General features: G+C 41.0%; 1 protein-coding gene and 1 pseudogene across 4 annotated transcripts in view; both read left to right on the top strand.

Annotated features, from left to right (window-relative positions):
- Positions 1-296: 296 nt before the first annotated feature.
- Invs (inversin) overlaps positions 297-24,112 on the top strand; it is a 66,356-nt gene continuing 42,540 nt past the window's right edge. For all 4 annotated transcript variants that reach the window (XM_059254333.1, XM_059254335.1, XM_059254332.1 and 1 more), the window contains exons 1-7: positions 297-466; positions 6,283-6,450; positions 11,908-12,088; positions 15,031-15,140; positions 19,991-20,162; positions 21,310-21,465; positions 21,883-22,112. In XM_059254333.1, the coding sequence (XP_059110316.1) occupies positions 308-466; positions 6,283-6,450; positions 11,908-12,088; positions 15,031-15,140; positions 19,991-20,162; positions 21,310-21,465; positions 21,883-22,112 (1,176 nt within the window). In that variant the 5' untranslated portion in view covers positions 297-307. The remainder of the gene's footprint in view (positions 467-6,282; positions 6,451-11,907; positions 12,089-15,030; positions 15,141-19,990; positions 20,163-21,309; positions 21,466-21,882; positions 22,113-24,112) is intronic.
- Positions 15,707-19,128, top strand: LOC131904423 (centrin-2-like; annotated as a pseudogene).

Raw genomic sequence — 24,112 nt, forward strand, 5'->3', positions numbered from 1 at the left:
AAACACCTAGCAATAACAGTCTGGCTAAATAAAACTTGTTACACCACCCAGTAAGTGTTGGCCAGCCACTGTGTAAGGTATATGTGTGTTCAAAAGTGATCAAAAGAAACAGGAAAACATAAAGCAATCACCGTTTTAGTGCAGTGATGTTATTATTTTTTTCCTTTTATGAACTTTTCTGCATAATATACTCTATGAAGTTGGTTAAAATATTGAAAACATTCCAAAGGTCTTTACAAACTGGCAACAAAGTAAATTCTTCTTAATCTTTCCTTTTCTTGTTTTCATCTAGGGAAATTACCGCTTTATGAAACTCTTGCTTACACGCAGAGCAGACTGGATGCAGAAGGATCTAGAAGAGATGACACCTTTGCACCTGACTACCCGGCATAAGAGCCCCAAGTGTCTCGCCCTTCTGCTGAAGTTTATGGCCCCTGGGGAGGTGGATACACAGGACAAAAACAAGGTAATGGACAGTCAAGGTTAAAGACAAATGAAAAAAGAAAGGGGAATGCTTCATTTTATTGTGAAAAGCTTCAGGAAAGGTGTGCATTGCCACCATCCCTGTGGAAAGGCGACTCCACATGGCCAGACATCCCAGCATCTCCAAAAGTCTGCCGTTAACCTGCTAGCCACCACATGGGAGGTAGTATCATCTCCTTTGAAGGGTGAGGAATCTGAACCTTGAGAGGGTTAGAGTCTGCCCAAGATCCAAGTGGCTAAACTGGAATTCAAACCCAGGCCTGTTCAACTGTAAAAGAGTTTCTAACATTTGTCAGAAACTCATGACAGTCCCTGTGGGCATCTGGACTCAACCTGACTGTCTGCCCATGCAGTGATTAAGCATGTGGGCACCTGGACCCACTGTGGCCATCTGCCCTGCAGTGACTAAACATAGAGCATCTGGACTCATGATGGCCATCTGCCCATGCAGTGCACTAAGTATATAATGGCTTTAATGGCTAGGCTGTCAACAGCAGCCTCCTTGGACTCTAATCCAAAAGCCAGCACTTAGTCATTCTGTGTTCTTGGGGAAACTACTTAATACATTTATGACATAATTTTGGAATTCATGAGAAAGATAACTGAAGGTAAATTGAGGTAATGCAGACACAGTGCTTACCACAGTACCTCCTGCAGGATACACTCCTCATAAATGCTTACCATAAAATAATTACTAATAGCATTTCAGTTCTGACGTCTGCCCTCTCACTTCTTGCTAGGAATTGTTTTTTAACCTTTCTTGCTCTTAAATTTAAAAGATTGCTCACACTACTCATAGCTTTGCGGATCTTTCTTTACAGGAGAAAATTTGTGGTCATTTGTTAGACACGGGCAGCAATCCTTTTCTTTCCACCATGGGCTGGGCCATAGTCTTGTTAACACCCATGACCCCATGGAGTTAAAATCCTGATGATCATTATTCTTACTGCTCTTCATTTTTAAGGATTTCCCAAGTGTGTGTGTGTGTGTGTGTGTGTGTGTGTGTGTGTGTGTGAGAGAGAGAGAGAGAGAGAGAGAGAGAGAGAGAGAGAGAGAGAGAGAGAGAGAGTGTTTATGTTTACCATGTGAATGCAGGTGCCTTTGGAGACAAGGAAGTGTCATTGTGACTCACCTGATGTGGGTGCTGGGAACTGAAGCCTGGTCCTCTGCAAGGGGAGCAGGTATTCTAACTGCTGAGCCATCTCTCTAGCCCTTCTCTGGCCTTGTTTACTCTCTTACTATTCTCTATGTATTTTCGATTTTTCTTTTGTAGTCAGTTGGAAGATCAACTTTTACATTGCAACCATGTATTAATATTTTCCCACTCAGAGTGTCTGAGTGATAGCATTTTGCTAAGTGATCAATTTTATTCTGTGGTTATAAAATAACCACAAAATAAATAGAAAAATTAAAAAACAACAATGTACAAAATATAAGTAGAAACCATTTACTCTTGGGCTAAAGGCTTATATTATATTTTAATACATATAACCTGAATTATCATAATCTAGGAAAAGGAAGGAATTACAGATGCCATCTCTGTTTATTAAAAAGGTGGTAGTAGTCAATTAATGATTGCTATTAAGTATGATTTTTCTGTGATCTTCAGTCATTACTAAAAATAACAATGAGTTGGGCTGAAGAGATGGCTCAGTAGTTAAGAGCACTCAATGCTCTTAACCAAGGGTCAGAGCTCTGTTCCGAGCACCCACACCAGCCTGTAATTCTAGCTCCAAAGGATCCAACACTCTACTGTGACCTCCTGGAGGAGATCACAAAGTAAATAAATATAAAATGAATCTTTTAGAAAAGAATGCATTAATAATGACTTCATAATATAATAAAGACCTATAAGTGCACTTTGAGTGAATACCATGGATGACAGTTTTTTTAATTTTCATGACGGATGAGCTTGGTTCCTACCCAGTAAATTATCCAGTTTCAGATGGATTGCTGAGTGACAGTGAGGCTCTAATGTATATCTGAGCATCTCTGTTTTCCATGGTGACGCTCCCCATAGGAGGCATGTGAATGGCAGTGGCAAAAGTGGTTTTCAAGCAACTTTACTGCCTTCAGAATTACCACTTTAAACTTTTATTTCAAATAAAGAAAATGTATATATAGTTTTTAAAGTGTCAGTAGCTACATTTAGCTCTTAGTATGTAAAATTATTCTTAAATTTAAATTTGATATGCTGAAGGATTCCAGATCTCTGAGTTGCCTGTGGCAGGCTCTCTGATAAACATCAAAACTGTCGGGACCTGGACTTTTTTGGTGGGAGAATTTTAATGACTGTTTTATTTCACTGGGGGTTATAGGTCTACTTAAAATCGTTTATCTGATGTTGATTTAACTTTGGTAAGTGGTATCTATCAAGAAAATTACCCATTTCCTTTAGATTTTCCAATTTTGTGGAGTACAGGTTTTTTGAAGTATGACATAATGATTCTTTGGATTTCCTCAGTGTCTGCTGTTATGTCCCTCTATTGTTTCTGATTTTGTTAATTTGGATATTCTCTCTCCATCTTTTAGTTAGTTTGGATGTGGGTTTATCTATCTGGTTGATTTTCTCAAAAAACCAACTCTTTGTTTCATTGATTCTTTGTATTGTTCTCTAGTTTCTATTTTATTGATTTCAACCCTCAGTTTGATTATTTCCTGCCATCTATTCCTCTTGGGTGAGCTTGCTTCCTTTTGTTCTGGAACTTTCAGGTGTGGTGCCAATATACGAACTCTGATTTCTTTATGTAGGCACTTAGTGGTATGAACTTTCCTCTTAGCACCATTTTCATTGTGTCCCATAAGTTTGGATATGTTGTGCATTTGTTTTCATTGAATCCTAGGAAGTCTTTAATTTCTCTATTTCTGCCTTGTCTAAGCAGTCGTTCAGTAGAGAGTTGTTCAGTTTCCATAAGTTTACAGGCATTCTGTTGTTTCTCTTGTTGTTGAAATCCAGTTTTAATCTGTGGTGAGATGATAGGATACAGGAAGATATTTCAATTTTATTGTATCTGTTGAGACTTGCTTTGTGACCAAGTGTGTGCTCAATTCTGGAGAATGTTCCATGAGGTGATGAGAAGAAGATATGTCCTTTTGTGTTTGGGTGAAATGTTCTGTAGATACCTGTTAGGTCACTTTGGCTCATAATATCTGTTAGCTCCAGTATTTCTCTGTTTGGTTTTTGTTTGGATGACCTGTCTATTGAGAGGGGTATTGAAGTGTCCCAGTACTAAGATGTGAGGGTTGATGTGTGTGATTTAAGCGTTAGTAGTGTTTCCTTTACAAACGTGTGTGCCCTTTGTTTGGGGCATAGATGTTCAGAATTGAAAGATATCGTGGTGAGTCTTTCCTTTGATGAGTATGAAGTGTCCTTCCCTGTCTCTTCTGATTAATTTTTGTTTGAAGTCTATTCTGTTAGATATTAGAATGGCTACACCAGTTTGTTTCTTAGGTCCATTTGCTTGGAAAATCTTTTTCCAAACTTTTACTCTGAGATAGAGTCTATTTTTGATGTTGAAGTGTGTTTTTTATATGCCACAGAAACATGGATCCTGTTTTTGCATCCATTCTGTTAGAATGTGTCTTTTTACTGGGGAATTGAGTCCATTGATACTGAGAGACATTAATGACCATTGATTGTTAATTACTGTTATTTTGTTGTTGGTGTTGGTGTTGGTGGTTGTGTGTGTGTGTGTGTGTGTGTGTGTGTGTGTGTGTGCCTCCTTTCTTTTGGTTTTGCTGGGATGTGATTATTTTCTCAGTTTTCATGGGTGCTAACTACCTTTTCATGGGTGTAAACCTCCTTGGGTTAGAGTTTTCCTTCTAGCATCTTTTGTAGGGCTGGATTTGTAGATAGATATTGTTTAAATTTAACTTTATCATGGAATATATTTTCTCCATCTATGTGACTGAAAGCTATGCTGTGTATAGTAGTTGGCAGGCCTGGCATCTGTGGTCTCTTAGAGTCTGCAGGATACCTGTCCAGGACCTTCTGGATTTTAGAGTTTCTGTTGACAAGTTGGGTGTAATTCTAATAGGTCTGCCTTTATATGTTACTTGTTCTTTTTTTCTTGCAGCTTTTAATATTCTTTCTTTGTTCTGTATGTTTAGTGTTTTGATTATTATGTGATGAGGGAACTTTCTATCTGGTCCTATGTATTTGGTGTTCTGTAAGCTTCTTGTACCTTTATAGGCATGTCATTCTTTAGGTTAGGAAAATTTTCTTCTATGATTTTGTTAAAAATATTTTCTGTGCCTTTGAGCTGGTATTATTTTCCTTCCTCTATTCCTATTATTCTTAGGTTTGGCTTTTTTCATAGTGCCCCAGATTTCCTGGATGTTTTGTGTCAGGAATTTTTTAGATTTGACATTTTCTTTGACCAGTGTATCTATTTCTTCTATCATATTTTCAATGCCTGACTGAGACTCTGTCTTCCATCTCTTGTATTCTGTGATGCTTGTATCTGTAGTTCCTATTCGCTTACCTGGATTTTCCATCTCCAGGATTCCCTCAGTCTGTGTTCTTTTTATTGCTTCTATTTCCATTTTCAGATTTTGAACATTTTTATTCATTTCCTCCTATTTTTTTGTTTGTCTTTTCCTCGTTTCTTTAAGGGATTTATTCATTTCCTGTTTAAGGACCTCTATCATCTTCATAAAGTTGATTTTTGAGGTCTTTTTCTTGTGCTTCAGCTGTGTTGGAATATTCAGGATTTCCTGTAGTAGGATAGCTGGGCTCTGGTAGCGACTTACTGCCCTGGCTGTTATTGATTGTGTATAGTCGAATTTCTAAGCGGTCTTATTAAATAAAAAACATGGAGCCAATATAGAGGTGAAAGCCTTAGAGATCAGGGAAATAGTGAGAGCCACCAACCAACCTTACCTCACCAGCTCTGCAGCTCTCAAAATACCATGACTTCCTGTCTACCCAGGCTTTTAATGCCTTGCCATTTTGCCCCCTCATTGGCTATCTTAGCCTAGCTACCTCACTTCCTTATCACTGCCTGTCTGTACAGACCTCCAGGTCTCTGTGGTTGGTACTGGGTTTAAAGACATGTGTCACCACACTTGGCTCTGTTCCCTAGTGTGGCCTTGAACACACAGAGACCCTGCCTGCTAAGTGATCGGATTAAGGGTGTGTGCTACCACTGCCTGACTTTTGTGTTTACTTAAAATAGCTCACTATTTCCTCTGATCTCCAGGCAAACTTTATTAATAAGCAAATAAAATATCACCACATTTGAGCACAAATAAAATATCACCACAATTGTGTTCTTACACTGATGTCTAGGCGTCTGGGTTTGGGGTGATTATAGGTCTAGGTGCCAATTTCTGATTTTGTCTCTGTTGGATGGGTGTTTTTTTCCATTGGTTTCTGTTTCCTTTCTGGTCTTTTGGCCTGAGTGGCTTGTGATTGAGTGAAGGATATCTAACTGAGTTGGAGGATGGAGTTCTGGCTTCTGGTGGAGCAAGGTGCTTCCTCTGGAGTTGTGTGCTGGATATGGTGATGAGGAGAGGAGGGCTGTTGGGGATAGGCTGGGAGATTCTGAGGGAGTGTTAGTGGTCTGCAGGTGTGAGTCTTACCTGGGGTTCTGGGTGCCAGTGTGACCCTGGTAAAAGAGGGGGGCTTCTGTTGGAGTTGTGGGCTGGAATATGATAAAGAGGGGGTGCTGTTGGTGGTAGGCTGGGAAGGCTCTGAGAGAGTGTCCTGATGGCCCTTAAATCATGCCTGTTACATAGTAGATGTTCTAGAAGGGTAGGATGCTGGGCTTGTCTTTTGAGCACCTCTCTACCTTGCAGCAAACAGCTTTGCACTGGAGTGCCTACTACAACAACCCGGAGCATGCAAAGCTGCTCATCAAACATGACTCCAACATCGGGATTCCCGACATAGAAGGCAAGATCCCACTCCACTGGGCAGCCAACCACAAAGACCCAAGCGCTGTGCACACAGTGAGATGTATCCTGGTAAGTAGAATGCTGCGCTAGACCCCAAAAGCCCTTTTTAGGAAAAAATAATCTAATAGGTAGAAAAACATAAATGTGAGACAGGTAATTATGAAGCAAGAATACCAACATGTGGAGTCATCCCCCAAGAGACAAAGCCTCATTGTAACTGTTACTCCACACTGAGGTTCCCTGTGACCTACTCCTCCACCACCAACCACTTCCAGAGTTCCTATTTCTTATTCTCTGCTTTGTTTTGTACTTATTTTTAATCCTTTAATTTTTCATTTTGGTGTATGAGTGTGTATGCATGTGAGTGTGTGTATGTATGGTGTTGTGTGTGTGTGTGTGTGTGTGTGTGTGTGTGTGTGTATTATGTGAAGTGGGGAGTGTTTATGTGTGTGATGAATGCACATTAGTATTCAGGTGTACACACCAATGGCCATCTAAACTAACACCAGAACAGGACATTGGGGATCTTTCTGTAGCACTCTCTGTCTGTAACCTTGAGACAGGATGCCTCACTGAGCCGGAAGCTCACAGCTTCAGCTAGGCTGCCTGGCCAGCAAGCTCTCAGGATCCAAGTGTCTCTGACCCCAGTGCTGGGCTTACAAGCACTCACAGCCAAGCTTGGCCTTTTACAGGGGTGCTGGGGATTGACCTTGGGTCCTTGATTAACTGAAACACTTCCCCAGTCCCCTGCTGACTTTTAATAGACAAATTAGACTTTAAAAAGTATTCTCTTGAGTATATAATGTTTACTGCACATATTCACTAATTTCTTTCTCTGCATTTCCTTTTTGTATATGTGTGTGTGTGATATGCATGCATGTATTGATAAGTGTGTCGATATGGGTGTGAGGATACATGTTCATGTGTATCTGTTTATAGAGGCCAGGGGTTGGTGTCAGGTGTCTTCCTCCATCATTTTCCACTTCATTGACTGAGGCAAGGTCTCTTGTGGAAGCCTGAGGTCACTGTTTGGGCTAATCTAGCTAGCCAGTTTGCTCCAGGGATTCCCTGTCTCTGCTTCCCATGCTCTGGGATTAAACGCAGGCTGTCATACATACCCAACTTTTATGTGGATTCTGGGGATCCAAACTCGGTACTCAGGGTTCTCTTGTTTGACTGATATCTTAGTCAGTGTTCTGTTGCTGTGAAGAGACACCATGAACATGACCATTCTTTTTTTTTTTTATTTTATGTGCATTGGTGTTTTGCCATGGGTGCCGGATCCCCTGGAACTGGAGTTAGAGACAGTTGTAAGCTGCCATGTAGGTGCTGGGGATTGAACTCGGGTCCTCTGGAAGAATAGATGATGCTCTTAACCACTGAGCCATCTCTCCAGTCCCAGAAAACTCTTATAAAGGAAATCATTTAATCGGGGATTCCTTACAGTTTCAGAGTCCATTACCAGCATAGCATGAAGCATGGCAGGGAGCATGGCAGCAACAGGCAGACATGGTGCTGGGGAGTAGCTGAGAGTTCTACATCCAGATCTGCAGGCAGCTAACACAGAGAGTCACTGAGCCTGCCTGGTTTAAGCATTTTGAAACTTCAAATCATAGTGTGCCTCCAGTGGCACACTTCCTTCAAGGCCACACCTCCTAAAAATGCCACTCCCTGATTACCAAGCATTCAAATCTATGAGCCTATGGGGGTCATTCATATTCAAACCACCACATTTCACTCCCTGATCCCCATAGGCTTGTAGCCATATCATAATGCAAAACTGCGTTCAGTCCACCTTCTTTTTTTTTTTAATTTTTTTAATTTTTATTTTGCAATACAATTCAGTTCTACATATCAGCCACGGATTCCCTTGTTCTCCTCCCTCCCAACCCCCTCATCTTCCCCGCAGCCCACCCCCCATTTCCACCTCCTCCAGGGCAAAGCCTCCCCCACGGACTGAGATCAACCTGGTAGACTCAGTCCAGACAGGTCCAGTCCCCTCCTCCCAGGCTGAGCCAAGCGATCCTGCATAGACAGTCCACCTTCTTAAGTCCCCAGTCTATAACAGTCTCAACACTGTTTAAAAGTCCAAAGTCTCTTCTGAGACTCATGGCAATCCTTTAACTGTAACCCCCTGTAAAATCAAAATCAAAAAACAGACCACACACTTCCAACATAGAGTGGCACAGATTATACATTACCATTCCAAAAGGGAGGGAAGGGAGCATAGTGAGGAAATATTGGACCAAGGCAAGACCAAACACCCAACAGGGCAAACTCCAAACTACATCTCCATGTCTGATGTGAAAGTGCTCTTGAGATCTCCAGCTCCATTCAGCTTTGTTGACTGAAACACACTTCTCTCTCAGGCTGGTTCCACAAGTGACAGGCACTTTACCCTCTGAGCCATCTCCTAGGCTCATTTCCCACCCCACCCCCTTAATCTCGAATTTTCCTTATCAGTCCTCTTAGTGCCTGATATATAGTTCTTATAACTTTTATTTTTATAGAAATATTGATGATAAACTGTTGTTTTCTTTTCGTTCTATGACAGAGTCTCATGTAGCTAAGGTTGACATCAAACTCATTATATAGTTGATGACCTTGAGCTTCTGACCCTCCTGCCTCTACCTCCCAAGTGCTGGAATTGCAGCCCTTTGCCACCAACGCCTAATTTATACGTGCTGGCCATCACACACAGGGTGCAGGGTGTGTACACACTGGGCAAGCACTCTACCAACTGAGCCTTAACTCCAGTCCAAAATGTGTTTTAATTAAGAATGTCTTTATAAGCCGGGCGGTGGTGGCGCACGCCTTTAATCCCAGCACTCGGGAGGCAGAGCCAGGCGGATCTCTGTGAGTTCGAGGCCAGCCTGGACTACCAAGTGAGTTCCAGGAAAGGCGCAAAGCTACACAGAGAAACCCTGTCTCGAAAAACCAAAAAAAAAAAAAAAAAAAGAAAAAAAAAAGAATGTCTTTATAATTTGTTCTTTTTTAAAATTAAAATATAATTACATCATTCCCCTTCCCTTTCCTCCCCCTGATACTTCCTGTGAATCACCCCACCTGATCTCCTGCTTTCTTAAGCTCATAACCTTGATTTCTTTAATTGTTGCTATCTTGCTCTTGAAAACTAGTTTTCTTTGTGCACAGTCCTAGATATTTATTTTTCTGTTGTTTATTTTGAACTGTTTTATGGCTTTCTGCCTTTTTTCATTGTTCTTGTAAGTCAAGTCTGTTGCTGTCTTAATGGTCAATCCTTTGTAAGGTGATCTGCCTTTTCATCAGGCTGTTTTTAATTCTCTGTATTTGATGTCTTACAGTTCCATTGCAATGTGTCTAGGTGTAGTATTTTAGAATTAAAAAATAAAATCCTGTTTGCTGGGCAGGGTAGCACATGCCTGTGATCCAGCACGTGAGTGGTAGTCAGGAAGATCAGGAATTCATAGTGAGTTTGAAACAGCCCAAGCTGTTTAAAACCCTGTCCCAAAAATAAATAAACAAATAGATCTGTTTTGGAGCTGGACACAGTGATGCATTCCTGCAGTCTCAACATTCAGGAGGCTAAAGCCAAAGATTCCAAGTTCAAGGCCAGCATGAGCTACATGGCTAGACCCTATGTCAAAACGATAATAGGGCCAGCAAGGTGGCTCAGTGGGTAAAGGCAACCTGCCACCAAGCCTGAGGACCTGAGTTGGACCCCTGAGAACACACATATGTATTAGAAGAAGAGAACTGAGTCCCACAGGTTGTCCTCTGGTCTCCATACATGCACCATGGCACATAATACATACATATATACATAAATTCATACACAAATGCACATGAAATGAATGTAAAAAAGACTATAATAAATAAAATTTCATTTGCTTTATATTCTGATTATTGAGTCTTACCTTTAGAAAACAAATAGCAGTTACATGTTTGCTTTTCCATACTGTTGCTTTTTGGGTCTTCAGTTATATGTATTTGGGCCTTTGTCATCTTATCCACCATGTCTCCTAATTTCCTTTTAGATTCTCATCTCTTTGTTTTGGTTTACTAAGGCTCTCTTCAGCTGAGTCCAGGCAGTTTACCCTGTCCATGGAACATTTCATCTTAGTAATTACACTCTTCATGTCTGGAAGCTCTTTTGGTGTCTTCAGACTACCCCGGTCATTGTGGTAGTTTTTATTTCTGCTCACTTTCCATCACATCTTTGATTTTCTTGCAGATTTTATAGATAGTTACCTCATATAAACACACCTTACTTGGAGAGCCTAAGTACACCCAACCTTTGATGCCACGGTCATCTCAAAGTTAATAATCAAGAACCTTGCAGTTGAGTTACAATAAGTAAATAAGTAACCTCATGATGTTTGAAGTGAACAGACTTTTTATTTGGGGAGGAGCTGGCTGCATTTGTAGCTGTCCTAGGTTGGACACACCTTGGGCCCTTCGCTGGTCAAATGAGGTGACCACATAGGCAGCTGTAAATCTGGTATGACCCTTCCAAGAGTCAAATGGAAGCAACAGGACTTGGCTCTAGGTGTGACCTAACCTGAGGAGGAGTTCTGGATGAGGAAGCTCCTTAGCTGAAGCTGTTCCAGGAAGCAGAGACGTGAGGATCCTGGGTTGCTAGTGTCCCTCGCAGTTCGGAAATACGGCTTTTAATGTCAAAGAGAGACTAAGGAAGTATATCAGAATGTTTGTTACAAAGATCTAGCAAAAGAATGAGTGTGCCTCATTCATAAAGGCACTTTAAATTAAACAACAGGGAAGTGTCTTTCCACCTCATTATAGGAGTAACATGTAGGAAGCTTGACAATACCAGGTGATTCATCTGTGCCAGCATGTGGGAAATAAACACTTTGCATCTTGTCATGGGTGTGTTCATTGGTTCAAGCATTTGGAGAGCAGTTTGACAGTATACAGTGGAAGGTACAAAAATCCTTCAACCAGCAATGCCTCTTTCCATGTGTAGCAAAGAGAGAAACCTCACACATTGTGTTGCAAGAAATATGTGAAGGAAACAGTCTCTGCCACAGTATTTGTGATTGTGAAAAGAAGTGGAAATAACCTAACTGTCCCTCAGGAGAAAAATGGACAACTAAGCCCGAGTTTAACAAATATTAAACTAGAATCAACAGAGATACCCACAAGGGTAGTGTAGGAAGAAAAGTTGCCAAAGAGATTACATGTGTGCTTCCACAATGTAAATATCCAAAGCACATGTACAAAATGTGTATATAAGTTAAAAAAAAAGCATAGCTTTAGCCTAATTCACAACAGAAACAAAAGCACATTAGGTAGTGTCACACCTTTTTAATGCAAGCATGGTGGTACTCTATTCTTTTCTGTATTTTTATATTATTAATAAATAGGAAAGTCAATTGTTAAAGATTTAGCCCATACACTCAATGAATCATTTTATTTGCACCTATAGAGAATGTGGAGGTTTTGTTTTAAGAAATAGTTCATGTACATGCCACATATTATTTATTGGGGATTCCACATGTGTCTGAAGTCTCTGGTTCTTGAAAACAGGATGCTGCTCCAACAGAGTCATTATTGAACTGGCAAGACTATGAGGGCCGCACACCTCTTCACTTTGCAGTCGCCGACGGAAACCTGACAGTGGTGGATGTCTTGACCTCCTATGAAAGCTGCAACATAACATCTTACGATAACTTATTTCGAACCCCACTTCACTGGGCAGCCTTACTAGGTACGTTCTGCTGTAAGTCAGAGGATCACTGGTAGGAAGACTGCCTAACTACAGAAGGCCTGTGCCTCCGCATCTCCTGCAGGCTCCCTCCCTGTTCAAACATTTTCATAACTAATTGATAAGCTCAATTATTTCATAACCTGGCTCCTTTTGTTGCATGCTTTAAATGTGGTAATATAACCTAATTCTCTATTAAATACTGGGTTTTATTTCAACATTTTGTCCTAAGTTTTTACTTTTATTATAAAGGAATGAAAATTCATTGACAAGATGTGACTATAAGGTAACCTGTCTTCACATTTGTGGCTGTTATGAGGGCAAAGGAGGGCATTCACTTGATGTTTGTGTTCAGTCCTCAATACGTGATTTTTTTCTTCATATCTGCCTTGTAACCTTTAGGGGATCACTTTTTTGGTGAGAGAGCAGGTATTTGTCTGTTGTGTATGGTTGTGTTACATTATTTGAAGAAGTACAACCTGGGAATTTTTCTCCTTTATGAAGTAATTTAACCACTTATAGTCACTATTAAAAAGTAATACTTTTTCTATTATTGGGGTATTATTAGTGTTTTCAGAGGGTTTTTTTCTTCATGTTTTCCTGCCCCTTTGTTTTCACCTTCTGACATGTAGAGTACCTGTGCTGCTGCCTGCCACTCGGCTTTGGCCCACCCGGTGTTTCAGGCTGCAGTGTAGTTCAGTTATAGTGTTCAGGCTGCAGTGTAGTTCAGTTGGAGTGTGCAGTGTAGTTCAGTTATAGTGTTCAGGCTTCAGTGTAGTTCAGTTGTAGTGTGCAGTGTAGTTCAGTTGTAGTGTGCAGTGTAGTTCAGTTGTAGTGTGCAGTGTAGTTCAGTTGTAGTGTGCAGTGTAGTTCAGTTGTAGTGTGCAGTGTAGTTCAGTTGGAGTGTGCAGTGTAGTTCAGTTGGAGTGTTCAGTGTAGTTCAGTTGGAGTGTACAGTGTAGTTCAGTTGGAGTGTTCAGTGTAGTTCGGTTGGAGTGTACAGTGTAGTTGAGTTGGAGTGTGCAGTGTAGTTCAGTTGTAGTGTGCAGTGTAGTTCAGTTGGAGTGTGCAGTGTAGTTCAGTTGTAGTGTACAGTGTAGTTCAGTTGTAGTGTGCAGTGTAGTTCAGTTGGAGTGTGCAGTGTAGTTCAGTTGGAATGTGCAGTGTAGTTCAGTTGGAATGTGCAGTGTAGTGCAGTTGGAGTGTTCAGGCTGCAGTGTAGTTCGGTTAGGGTGACTTTTCAGTTTATCAAAATGTTTATCCATGAGTCAGAGTAAAGAGCAAGACCTCGCCTGCTTCCTCCTGCACATAGGGTGAGCTTTGCTCTTCCTCCTCATTACTCCTTTGGTGTTACTAACAGTCTGGGGCTGCTCAGTACTTGGTCTTAGTTCTAAGTTGCACACCATCTATTTTAAAGTGATTTTCATACTTGCATACAGCTCTTATGTCAGATTTATAATTGTTTTTTAAACTCCCTTTCAAGGTGTGTTTCCCTCCCTTTTCTTTTTCCTCTAGAATGTGGGTATACTTCACAAATTTGTTTTCACTTCACTACACTCCCATTGTTCTGTAACTTCTGACTTTATTATCCCTACTACCTGGACTCTCATTTCAACTGTATCTTCATTCCTGTCAGCCTCCTAGTTTTCTTCTTAACCTCATTTTACTTCCTTTGAGTCCTTCCATCATCCTTTCTCGTCAGCCTGTTTTCTTCATAGCTTCCTTCTCCCTTCGTTTCCTAGAAGCCATCTCTTTCTGCACTAAATTGAAGATGCCTAACAGTTTCTCGACTTTGCTCTGGCCTTCTTGAGACCATTCCTGAGGTATGCTCTTTATCTTTCCAATGCCAATTCTCTTTCCTTTCCCTGCTGTGGTAATATTGTGTTCAATATATGAACTATATTATGTATGTTATCCTCAAGTCTTTACTGACTTTAAACAAAATGAGGTGTGTTTATATTGAAGCTCTTGCCCAGATTGTCACCAGGCCTATATTTGGGTTAGGAAGGCTCCTCTTAAACCACACATGTGAAGTACGTAGATAAGCACAAGCCCCAGGCAGATCCCTTTCTCTGGCTTCCACCCAGCAGAGCCTTGCTCAGAGGGCTCTTCCACTATGGCATCTCCTTCCTTGCCTGGTTCCCCACATGCTCTGTTAGAGAGAATAAAAGGATTTCCTAGGTTTGTTAGCCTCTGTGTTGTGTTGTGTTTGTGTTGTGCTGTGCTGTGCTGTGCTGTGCTGCTGTAATTTCGAAACAGGATAACCAGAGGATGTCCTAGCACTTGCTCCGTAGCCCAGGCTGGTCTCAGTTTTTCAATCCTCCTGCCTGAGCCTTGAAGTGCAAGGTTTACAGGCACACACTGCCACACCAGCTTGTTAATTCTTTGACTGCTTGTACAACTACTCCTTTGTAGAAACCACTTTTTTGAGACCATACTACAGACTATTAACCCACCACCACTTCACAATATGTGCTCCCCCTTTTTGTGGAGTTTGAAATTACTACCTTCGTATTAAAAGACTAGGGGAGAGACATTGACAGGATAGTTAGAAGGCCTCAGAGGCAGGCAAGGTTCATTTCAGTTAGTTCAGCTGAGCAGTAACAGGGAGCTGATGTTCAAGTCTGGTGGATCAGAAAGCAGAATCGTGATATGATGGCCAGTGAAGCCAAGAAGCCCACGAGGCAGTACCTAAGCCTGGCACTTATCACTACTGTGCTTTTCTCCCTAATGAAGCATCCTGTTTTCAGTATCTTAAGTTTTACCTTCATTCTACCCTATCATAGTATGCAGGGGAGAAGGTGGAAGAGGCTGCATTGGGAGCTGTTTAAAACTATTTTAAATGCTGTTGAATGCTAGTGATTTTTCTTACCTTCTTTCTTTTAAATGGATTAAAAATGGACTTACCTCTTTGTGCAAGATAACTACCTTATGTCTGTTCTTAGGCCATGCACAGATTGTCCATCTCCTTTTAGAAAGAAACAAGTCTGGAACTATCCCTTCTGACAGCCAAGGAGCAACGCCCTTGCACTATGCAGCGCAGAGTAACTTTGCTGTAAGTTATGATTTCCTTTTCTCTTAATAAAATGTTTTATTTTGATGTAATTGTAGATTCATATGCAGTTATAAGAAATAATGTGCCATAATCTCTTGCCCCCTTCAATCAGCCTATGCTAATGATAGACGGAGTACAGTGTTACAGACAGGAAGTTGACACTGAGCTAGTTCAAATTGAACCAGGTTGATGGACACACACTTATCTGTGTTGATAAAGTGATTGCTTTTGACCATTGTTCACACTGTCAGTGCCATGATGCAGGTGATGGTCTGTGTTTTTATAAGGTTGTTAGTCATTGCAAGCTTATGTAGCTTTACTTAAACACTTGGTATAATTTTTTGCTTTATGGTGAATATACTACATCATTCTGTGACTTCTATAGCACTTGGGACATCTTAGTGTTCAGAAACCCTGTAATTGTCCTGAAAGCAAGGCTTTGGAGCTGTAAAAACCAACTCCTGCCTGGAATCCCAACTGTGTAGATTGCTGCCTATGTGATCTCACTCAACTTTCTTAACCTCTCTGAGTCTTTGCTTCTTCATAGATAGTGTGAGGATAGCTATATGTCTTCCTTCAGGACTGCTGGAAAGAATAGAGTGAGTTTATGGTAAGTGTCTACATCACCTGGTGTAGAGCGGGCATCCACACAGACCGTGTTCCTATGGGTTGTGTACATATGAGAGCAGGTGTCCAAACACAGACTACATTCTTACGATTCATACTAATGATTATGAATTGTGCACACTGAGAAGGCCACAGTGTGAATTATTGTTTCTAGAAATCCTGAGAGTTACCAGTTGCTGTGGGATGGTCTGTATGTCAAATGTGTTGTTGATTGGTCAATAAATAAATCACTGATTGGTCAGTGGCCAGGCAGGAAGTATAGGCGGGACTAACAGAGAGGAGAATTGAGAGAACAGGAAGCTGGGTGAAGGAGACACTGCCAGCCACCATCAGGACAAGGAAGATGTAAAGTACCGGTAAGCCACAAGCCACGTGGCAAGGTATAGATGAATAGAAATGGATTAATTTAAGCTGTAAGAATAGTTAGCAAGAAGCCTGCCACGGCCATACAATTTGTAAGCAATATAAGTCTCTGTGTTTACTTGGTCGGGTCTGAGTGGCTGTGGGACTGGCGGGTGAGAGAGATTTGCCCTGACCGTGGGCCAGGCAGGAAAACTCTAGCTACAACCAGTAGTTCTTCCCTGATAGCCCTTCATGGATCACAAAGTGTATTCTTGTCTATTATGTGCTGACAGCATGATGGTGTGCAGGTTGACATAGAGACATTAAAAGAGGCCACGGTTGTTTTTCTGCCTTCATCATGGGTGTACAGGGAAACTCACAATGGTTGTGGCCTGGGCACAGCATAATTACCACTTCTTTACCTCAGTGTTTGGAATGTCTCATTTTCATTTCCTTCTTACTCTCTGCAGAAGCCAGTTTGATCCTGTTTTATCTGCTAGTGATTCTAGTTCCTTTCTTTTAAATCCATCAGAAACTGATGGGAGTCCTTTCTCTGTGACAAGTATGTTGTGTGTCTGCTCTCGGGCTGGTCACAGGCTATCTGTATACTTACAGCTCCTTCTTGGCCTCCCTAGAACTATACTCAGTGTACCATCTAGAGTTTTGGCAAACCATTATCTTTTATTATCTTGGAGAAGTAGTTCTTTCTTATCACAGAGAGGAAAGTCACATGGCCCAAGCTGATGGGTCTATGGAAATGAAAACTCAGTACATAACTCAACAAGTCCTGGGAGATGGGTCATAACGTTCCATTTACAGGTTCTAAGAGATGAGATGGCTTGCCCATGATCTTGAACCAGATTTCAGAGTCCAGCTTTAATACAGATACCAATAATTAAATTCCAGTGGGAGCAAAGAGAATGGTAGCACATTACAGATGTTTGATTTAGATGGTCTGCCAATTCCAGAGTTGGTTTTTAATAATTATGCACATTTCCTAAGCTCTATTTCAAGCCCATTGATTACTTTAGCCTCTGTTAACACCACATAAGGCTGCTATTATCTTTTTGAAAAACACTAAAAAACAAACAAAAACCAGGAAATTGTTGTAAAATTAGTGCCTTGGGCGTACTGCTGGGATTTCCTGTACCTGCTGCCAATGTTTGTGTGGTCATGAACCTACGCTTCTACCAGGGTAAAACAAGGACTAAATTCTTTTTTTATTATTGTATGTGTTTGCGGGGGAGGGGGTTGTCTGCAGGTATGTCCGTGTACCACATGGCTGGTGGTGCCCTCGGAGGGCGGAGAGGGCATCAGATCATCTAGTAGAGTTACTGAGGATGTCAAGCCTCCATGCCCTTGCTGGGAATTGAACCCAGTAGCTAGTGCTCCTGACTGCTGAGCCGTCTCTCCAGCTGCAGCTGCAGAAACTCTTTATATTCATTCAAGCAGTGGTTTCTTGATCTTCCTAGAAAACTGAGTTTTAGGAAGGAGGTAATTTTCAATTTTCAATGCAGGAATATGCAGGAATATTAGCCCAGGTACGAGAGGTGACAGTGGTATTCAGCCACACAGCACTTAAGCTTATGGAGCAGCATAAGCAAGGCGCTGGATTGGATTCCAGCACGGAAAACGACAATAATAACCCAAACTGCTAGGCACTCTTAGGACTGACTGCTCAGGGTCCCAATTTTCCATTATCCCAGCAGCAGGACCTTGAATATAGGAATGGCTAAATAAATGTGTTTAAATGAATTGAATGCTGCATTTCACAATAACTTTTGATCAATAATCCACAAATGCATTAACCATCTCAAGATTTTTAGTAATGTAATACACAGTGAGACAGTCTGTTTGCCTTCTCTGGAGGCATGCTTAAATATCTGGGTTTCTGCAGGTACAGTGTACATGAAAATGTGTAACTTAATGTTGGCCTTGACACCAAATACTTTTACATCTTCTAATTTTTATTTCTAACAAATACCCTTAAAAGTTTTAAAGCCTGGCTTTTTTCCTGCATCGTTCTTCATGTTAATGCACTAGTTCTTCCTTGGAACTCTGTGATGGAAAGACAAAAGATGTTAAGAAGACAAACATGGCATCCAGTGGGCAGAGAAAAAGAATGAGCCCTAAGCCTGAACTGACTGAAGAACAGAACAGGAGATCCGGGGAGCTTTGGTGTCTCAGATGCTGATGGAGCTGAAACTATGGACATCAAGGAACTAAGGCTGCAATGAGGGCCCTGGGTTTTGAACCCAAGAAAAAGAAATCAAGAAGATGATAAGTGAAACTGATAAAGAAGGGACAGGAAAAATGAACTTCATTGACTTTTTGACAGTGCTGACTCAGAAAATGTCCGAGAAAGACACCGAAGAAGAAATCCTGAAAGCTCTCAAGCCCTTCAATGATGATGACATTGGAAAATATCATTCAAAAATCTGAAGCGTGTGACCAGGGAGCTAGGTGAGAACTTGACTGAAGAGGAGCTGCAGGAAATGATTGACGAAGCTGATCCGGATGGAGATGATGAGGTCAATGAGCAAGAGTTCCTGTGCATCATGAAGAAGACCAGTCTCTATTAAGATCAGTGCTCCTTTTTCTACTGCAAGCACATGTGACTAGATTTAGTGCCTGCCATTTTGTGAAATATGGCTTTTGAGAATCCCCCTCCCCCAACCTCTGGGGTAATTAGCCATGACCTTAAATCTGTTTTTGACTTTTGGAAGTTTCTTTGATATTAAGTTCTTTGTACATTTACCTGATGACTAACTCAACAAGGCAGAACAAAAGCACACAGTAGGGAAAGGGTCTGAAAGTGCAACTGCAGCCACTCCACCTTCCATTACTTCGCATTGCTCATGCATTTTCACACAGCTGCAAACACACAATGGCTTCTTAGATGTCCAGGTATCCACCTCACCATAAACCGTGGTTGTTCTAAAATTGTTGTAGTTTTTAGTTGACACCAGAGTGTAGTTTTTTCCTCTCATAAAACCCAACGAATGCTTGCTGTGGCATTTGGATGTGTGGTAATGCATTTGTTTTGTTTTAAAAATCAAACCTTAATTAAAAAAAAGTTTTAAAGCCTGATTAAAGAAACTCATACTCAATTGTTTTTATTCTTCTCATGTTTTGATTTTTAAAAATTATTTCTTATTCTTTGACAGTCTCACTCATCCCCACCCTTTCGTGTCCAAACCCTTCTTCCCAGTAAGTTCCTTCCTACTCCCATGTCTTCTGTGTGTGGCACACTGGGTTTAAATAGGGTGTCCTGCATGAACAAGAGGCTAGTTACTGGAGCATGGGCACCGTACTGCTGGTTACACTAATGAGGAGGGCACCGTACCGCTGGTTACACTAATGAGGAGGGCACCGTACCGCTGGTTACACTAATGAGGAGTGGCGCTTGTTCCCCTAGCCCCAGCTGACTGTCAGTGGTCCCTATGAGAGGGGTGGGACCTCACAAGCCCTTCTCCCTTCATGATGAAATGTCGACAGGCCCAGTCCTGTGCTGACAGCTCCAGCTGCAGTAAATCCACACGTGCATCAACCTTTGTCATGTCCAGAAGACATTGTTGGGTAGCAGCACTCCCAACCTCTGGCTCTTATGATCATCAACATCTCCTGGGGGAAGAGAGTCATGATTCTCAGATTTCAGGATGTTGAATGAGAAAGTTAGATGTTTTGAAGTGTTATAGAAACTAAAACTAGTATATAAGGAAAGAAGATCATAATTTTCTATGGAAATTGAGGTTTTATTATTCATAAAAAGACAGCAGGAGAAATCCTTGGCTTCTTTGTGGAATCATCTCTAGCAGGTGCTTTATTACGCTGGAGAATGTGCCCACTGCTGTGGTGTTTCAAATGAAGTTTTCTTACAGGAAACAGTTGAAGTGTTTTTAAAGCATCCTTCAGTGAAAGATGATTCCGACCTGGAAGGAAGAACATCCTTCATGTGGGCAGCAGGGAAAGGCAGTGATGACGTGCTCAGGACTATGCTGAGTTTAAAATCTGACATTGACATCAACATGGCAGACAAGTACGGAGGCACAGGTAGGAACTGGCACATGGGCTTACCCTGCTTCAGGTGCCAAATTGATCAGTGCTATCAAATTTATAATACTGTAACTTGAGATCACTGTGCCTAAGATAATATTGTTTGACTTAGCTTTTCACCTTTTAAGCTTGAGTTTGCCAGGCTCTTACTCCAAAGGCTTTATTTCTTCCAAGTATTGTGTCTAAAATTAGTACCCCTAGCAGGTGAACACCAGTGTCTGGTCTGTGGCTTTGCTGTACCTTGGACATAAGATAGAAACTTGTCTTCTCATCCACTCTCATATAAAAAGTGTGGAGCTTGCAACTATACAGAGTTGGGGCTGGAGACATAGCTCATTGAGTAAAACCCTCATTCATGCAAGTGTGAGAGCCAGAAAAAGTGAGTGGACTTGGAGGCCCACCAGTAATCCCTGTGCATAGAAGGTGGAGACAAGGAAACCACTAGCCAAAAAGGTGACCTCTGGAGTCAGTGAGAGACCCTGCCTCAATATGCAAGTAGAACACAGTCAAGGAAGACACCAGTGTCAACTTCAGTCCTTAACACATGTGTGTACACACATGTATGTACACCTGAACACATACATACATATGCAAAAAAACTGCACATATTTAGTAGCTACTAACATTTCGAAATATGTTTTGAGGGATGCGCATATTTAAATGTATTCTCAAACCTCATTTTTTATGCTCTTTCCTCAAGTTGAGTAGCATGACTCCATACTGATGTCCCATGTGAGAGAGTGCTTCCTATAACTCTAGAACCTTCACTGCTTCACAGCGTCCCATCAGTTCTTTCCAGACTCTTGCTTTAGTTTTTCTTCATTAGAAGAGCCCTGCCACTATGTGTTTGTTACTAAGAGTCGTGGTTTTTAGCATCCAGTGTGAACATGAAGTCTCTTCTTTGTCTGAAATCTCAACTGCAAGTCAGAAGGTAAAGAACCCCTCCAGCACAACACTGAGTGCAACCAGGCCTCACCGTCCTTGCACATATCCACAGCAGCACGTACATGTCCAGAAAGAGAGAGAGAAAGAGAGAGATTTGGATTGCATTTAGCCACAGTGAGGTGGAAATCCTAAGAGGAAGAAAGAAAAACATAAAGGGTAATTTTGAAAGTTGATCAGTTGCTTTGGCTTCTTCTTTTAGCTTTACATGCTGCTGCCCTTTCTGGCCATGTCAGCACTGTGAAGTTATTATTGGACAATGATGCTCAAGTAGATGCTACTGACGTCATGAAACATACTCCACTCTTCCGAGCCTGTGAGATGGGACACAAAGATGTGATTCAGACACTTATTAAAGGTCAGTTGATACAAGTGCTTCTATTAGGACTCTCACAAAAGGTAGGCGCTCTAGCACACTTGGTGTGAAACACGATTTCGTTCACACACAGAGCCCTGGGGCAGAAAGTTGGGGAAGAGTGCCCAAGTGGCACCAGAAAACTCTGCCTGTACTTGTAGTTCACCTGTTGGTGAACATTTGACTTCAGAATAATCAGTTTGGCCCCAGACCTCCAGATTCATTTGCTGAAAGAAACTGAGTCCCAATCTCTCCAGAACTTAAGGGATACTCTAAAGCTCTGACACTGACAGTGTAGAATACATAGAAGTGTTGGGGAGAAAAAAGCTTTCAAAGGACATTGTTATGATTGTGAGCTTCTGTTCCTTCTCATAAATGCTGTCTACATTTGACATTTTCACTGCAATTTTGCTTTGCTAGGCGGAGCAAGGGTAGATCTGGTTGACCAAGATGGACATTCTCTTCTCCACTGGGCAGCACTGGGGGGAAATGCCGATGTCTGCCAGATACTGATAGAAAATAAGATCAACCCAAATGTGCAGGATTATGCAGGAAGAACACCTCTTCAGTGTGCTGCATACGGAGGGTACATCAACTGCATGGCTGTGCTCATGGAAAACAATGCAGACCCCAACATCCAAGACAAAGAGGTAGAAACTTGGTCTTTATGTGCTGCTGCCAGCTCCATGGTGCATAGTTTGCTTCTTTGTTATGAATTAAGTACAATAGTTTATCACTTGGAGAGAGATGATTTTCATTTGTCAATATTTTCTTTTAGTGCTCATTTATATCTGTATATTATTTTAACATGTATATACACTAAGAATAATTTTCTAAATGTTTATAAAATATATGCATGTATGTATATGTACACATATATGATCTTACAAACCACCTTTTGTTCACTTAAAATTAGCACCATCATTTTCTCAGCTGATATATAATCTTTCTCATAATCATAACTGCTTAATGTCCTAATATGCCAAGAGCTTTATATTCAGTGATAGTTCAATCAGCACTCACAGCAATCCTATAAAGTAGTTACTGTCCTACCCCACTTTATGGCTGAGGAAACTGGAACTCAGGTAGCTTCAGTAATTACCCTGCAGTGACACCAGTTGAGAGTGGGAGCTCTTAACACAAACTCAAGAGCTCAGTAATTAACAGGACACCTCTCCACTGTTGCCAGAATCATCTTCATGAATTTATCTTTCTTCTTTGGATTGTTCCCTTAGAATAATCCCTCTAAGGAGATTACTGAATCAAAGTAACAAGTGCTATACAATGTGATCCGCTGTGACGTGTGTGTGTGTGTGTGTGTGTGTGTGTGTGTGTGTGTGTGTTCTGTCAGAATCCTAAGATAGGATTTAATTCATACTACCTAGCAATCACTTTTGGAGGGCTGGCTTCACTCTAAAAATACTAGCATAAATCATGTTTTCCAAGTCAGAAAATAGATTCTCTATTAACCATTCAGGAAGTTTCTACCAAGATTGTTATTTATTCATGTATTTTATGTATATGAGTGCTCTGTCCTCATGCACGTCAGAAGAAGGAATCTGATCCCATTACAGATGGCTGTGAGCCACCATGTGGTTGCTGGGGATTGAACTCAGGACCTCTGGAAGAGCAGTCAAATGCTCTTAACCACTGGGCCATCTCTCTAGCCCAAGATCATTAGTATATGTAAAAAAAATAATATAATGAGGAGCCGGCAAGATAACTGAGTGGGAAGGAGACAACTGACTCCTGAAGCTCTCTGCTGACCACGTGCATGATGGAACAGGTGTGCACACATGCTAAATAAGTAAATATATAAATGCAATAAATGCTTTTAAAAGTTGAAAGTAACATAAGGGAAAATATGTAAACTATGGTCCTTGTCCCTATATTAGTAGGAGTGTGTCATTTATAATTTAGCATATCTTTTATGTTTTGCCATGTAGGCAATTTCTTACATACTTCTACTGGCAACTTTCTAGCTCTATTCAGTTTTATATATCGCATTTTGGAATCATCTATTTAGAGCTGTCTAGGGTCTCTCAGATAGTTCTGAATAGAATTGGTGATACTGGCTATCTTTAATTCATTCTGGCTTCTCAGAGATCCAGCTTCCAATACTTCACCATTGCATGAGACTATATTTGTGGTTGCTTAGAATTTTTAAAAATCGTAGTTAGATTTATATGAAATACTCTTTGTGCATCTACTAACATGATCCCATCTTTCTCTTCTCTTTCTGTTGATAAGTGGATCATGTCTACTGAATTCTGTTCTGATGTTAAACTTGCCTTCCACATGTAGAGTAACCCTCACTCACAGGGTAGTGTTACTTTAAGATGTGGGGGATTTACTAATATTCTGAGACTTTGGGTCTTATGGTCATAAGTCCCTTTCTTACTACTTGTCATGTTTGGTTAGGAAGGAGTTTCTGACCTTATAAAAAAGGGCTAGAAACTATTCCCTCTTCAGGAATTTGCATGAGATTGATGTTATATCTTCCTTAAGTATATGGAAAAATTTGTTGTTGAAGTCCACTGATCCTGGAAATTTTCTTAATGTATAAATTGTTAATAACTGATCCAGCTTGTAAGTGGCTGTTAGACTATTCTGTTTCCTAATAATTTTCTTTCAGCTTTGGTAAGTGCAC

The sequence above is a fragment of the Peromyscus eremicus genome, chromosome 2 (assembly GCF_949786415.1).
Source record: "Peromyscus eremicus chromosome 2, PerEre_H2_v1, whole genome shotgun sequence".
Lineage (NCBI taxonomy): Eukaryota > Metazoa > Chordata > Mammalia > Rodentia > Cricetidae > Peromyscus > Peromyscus eremicus.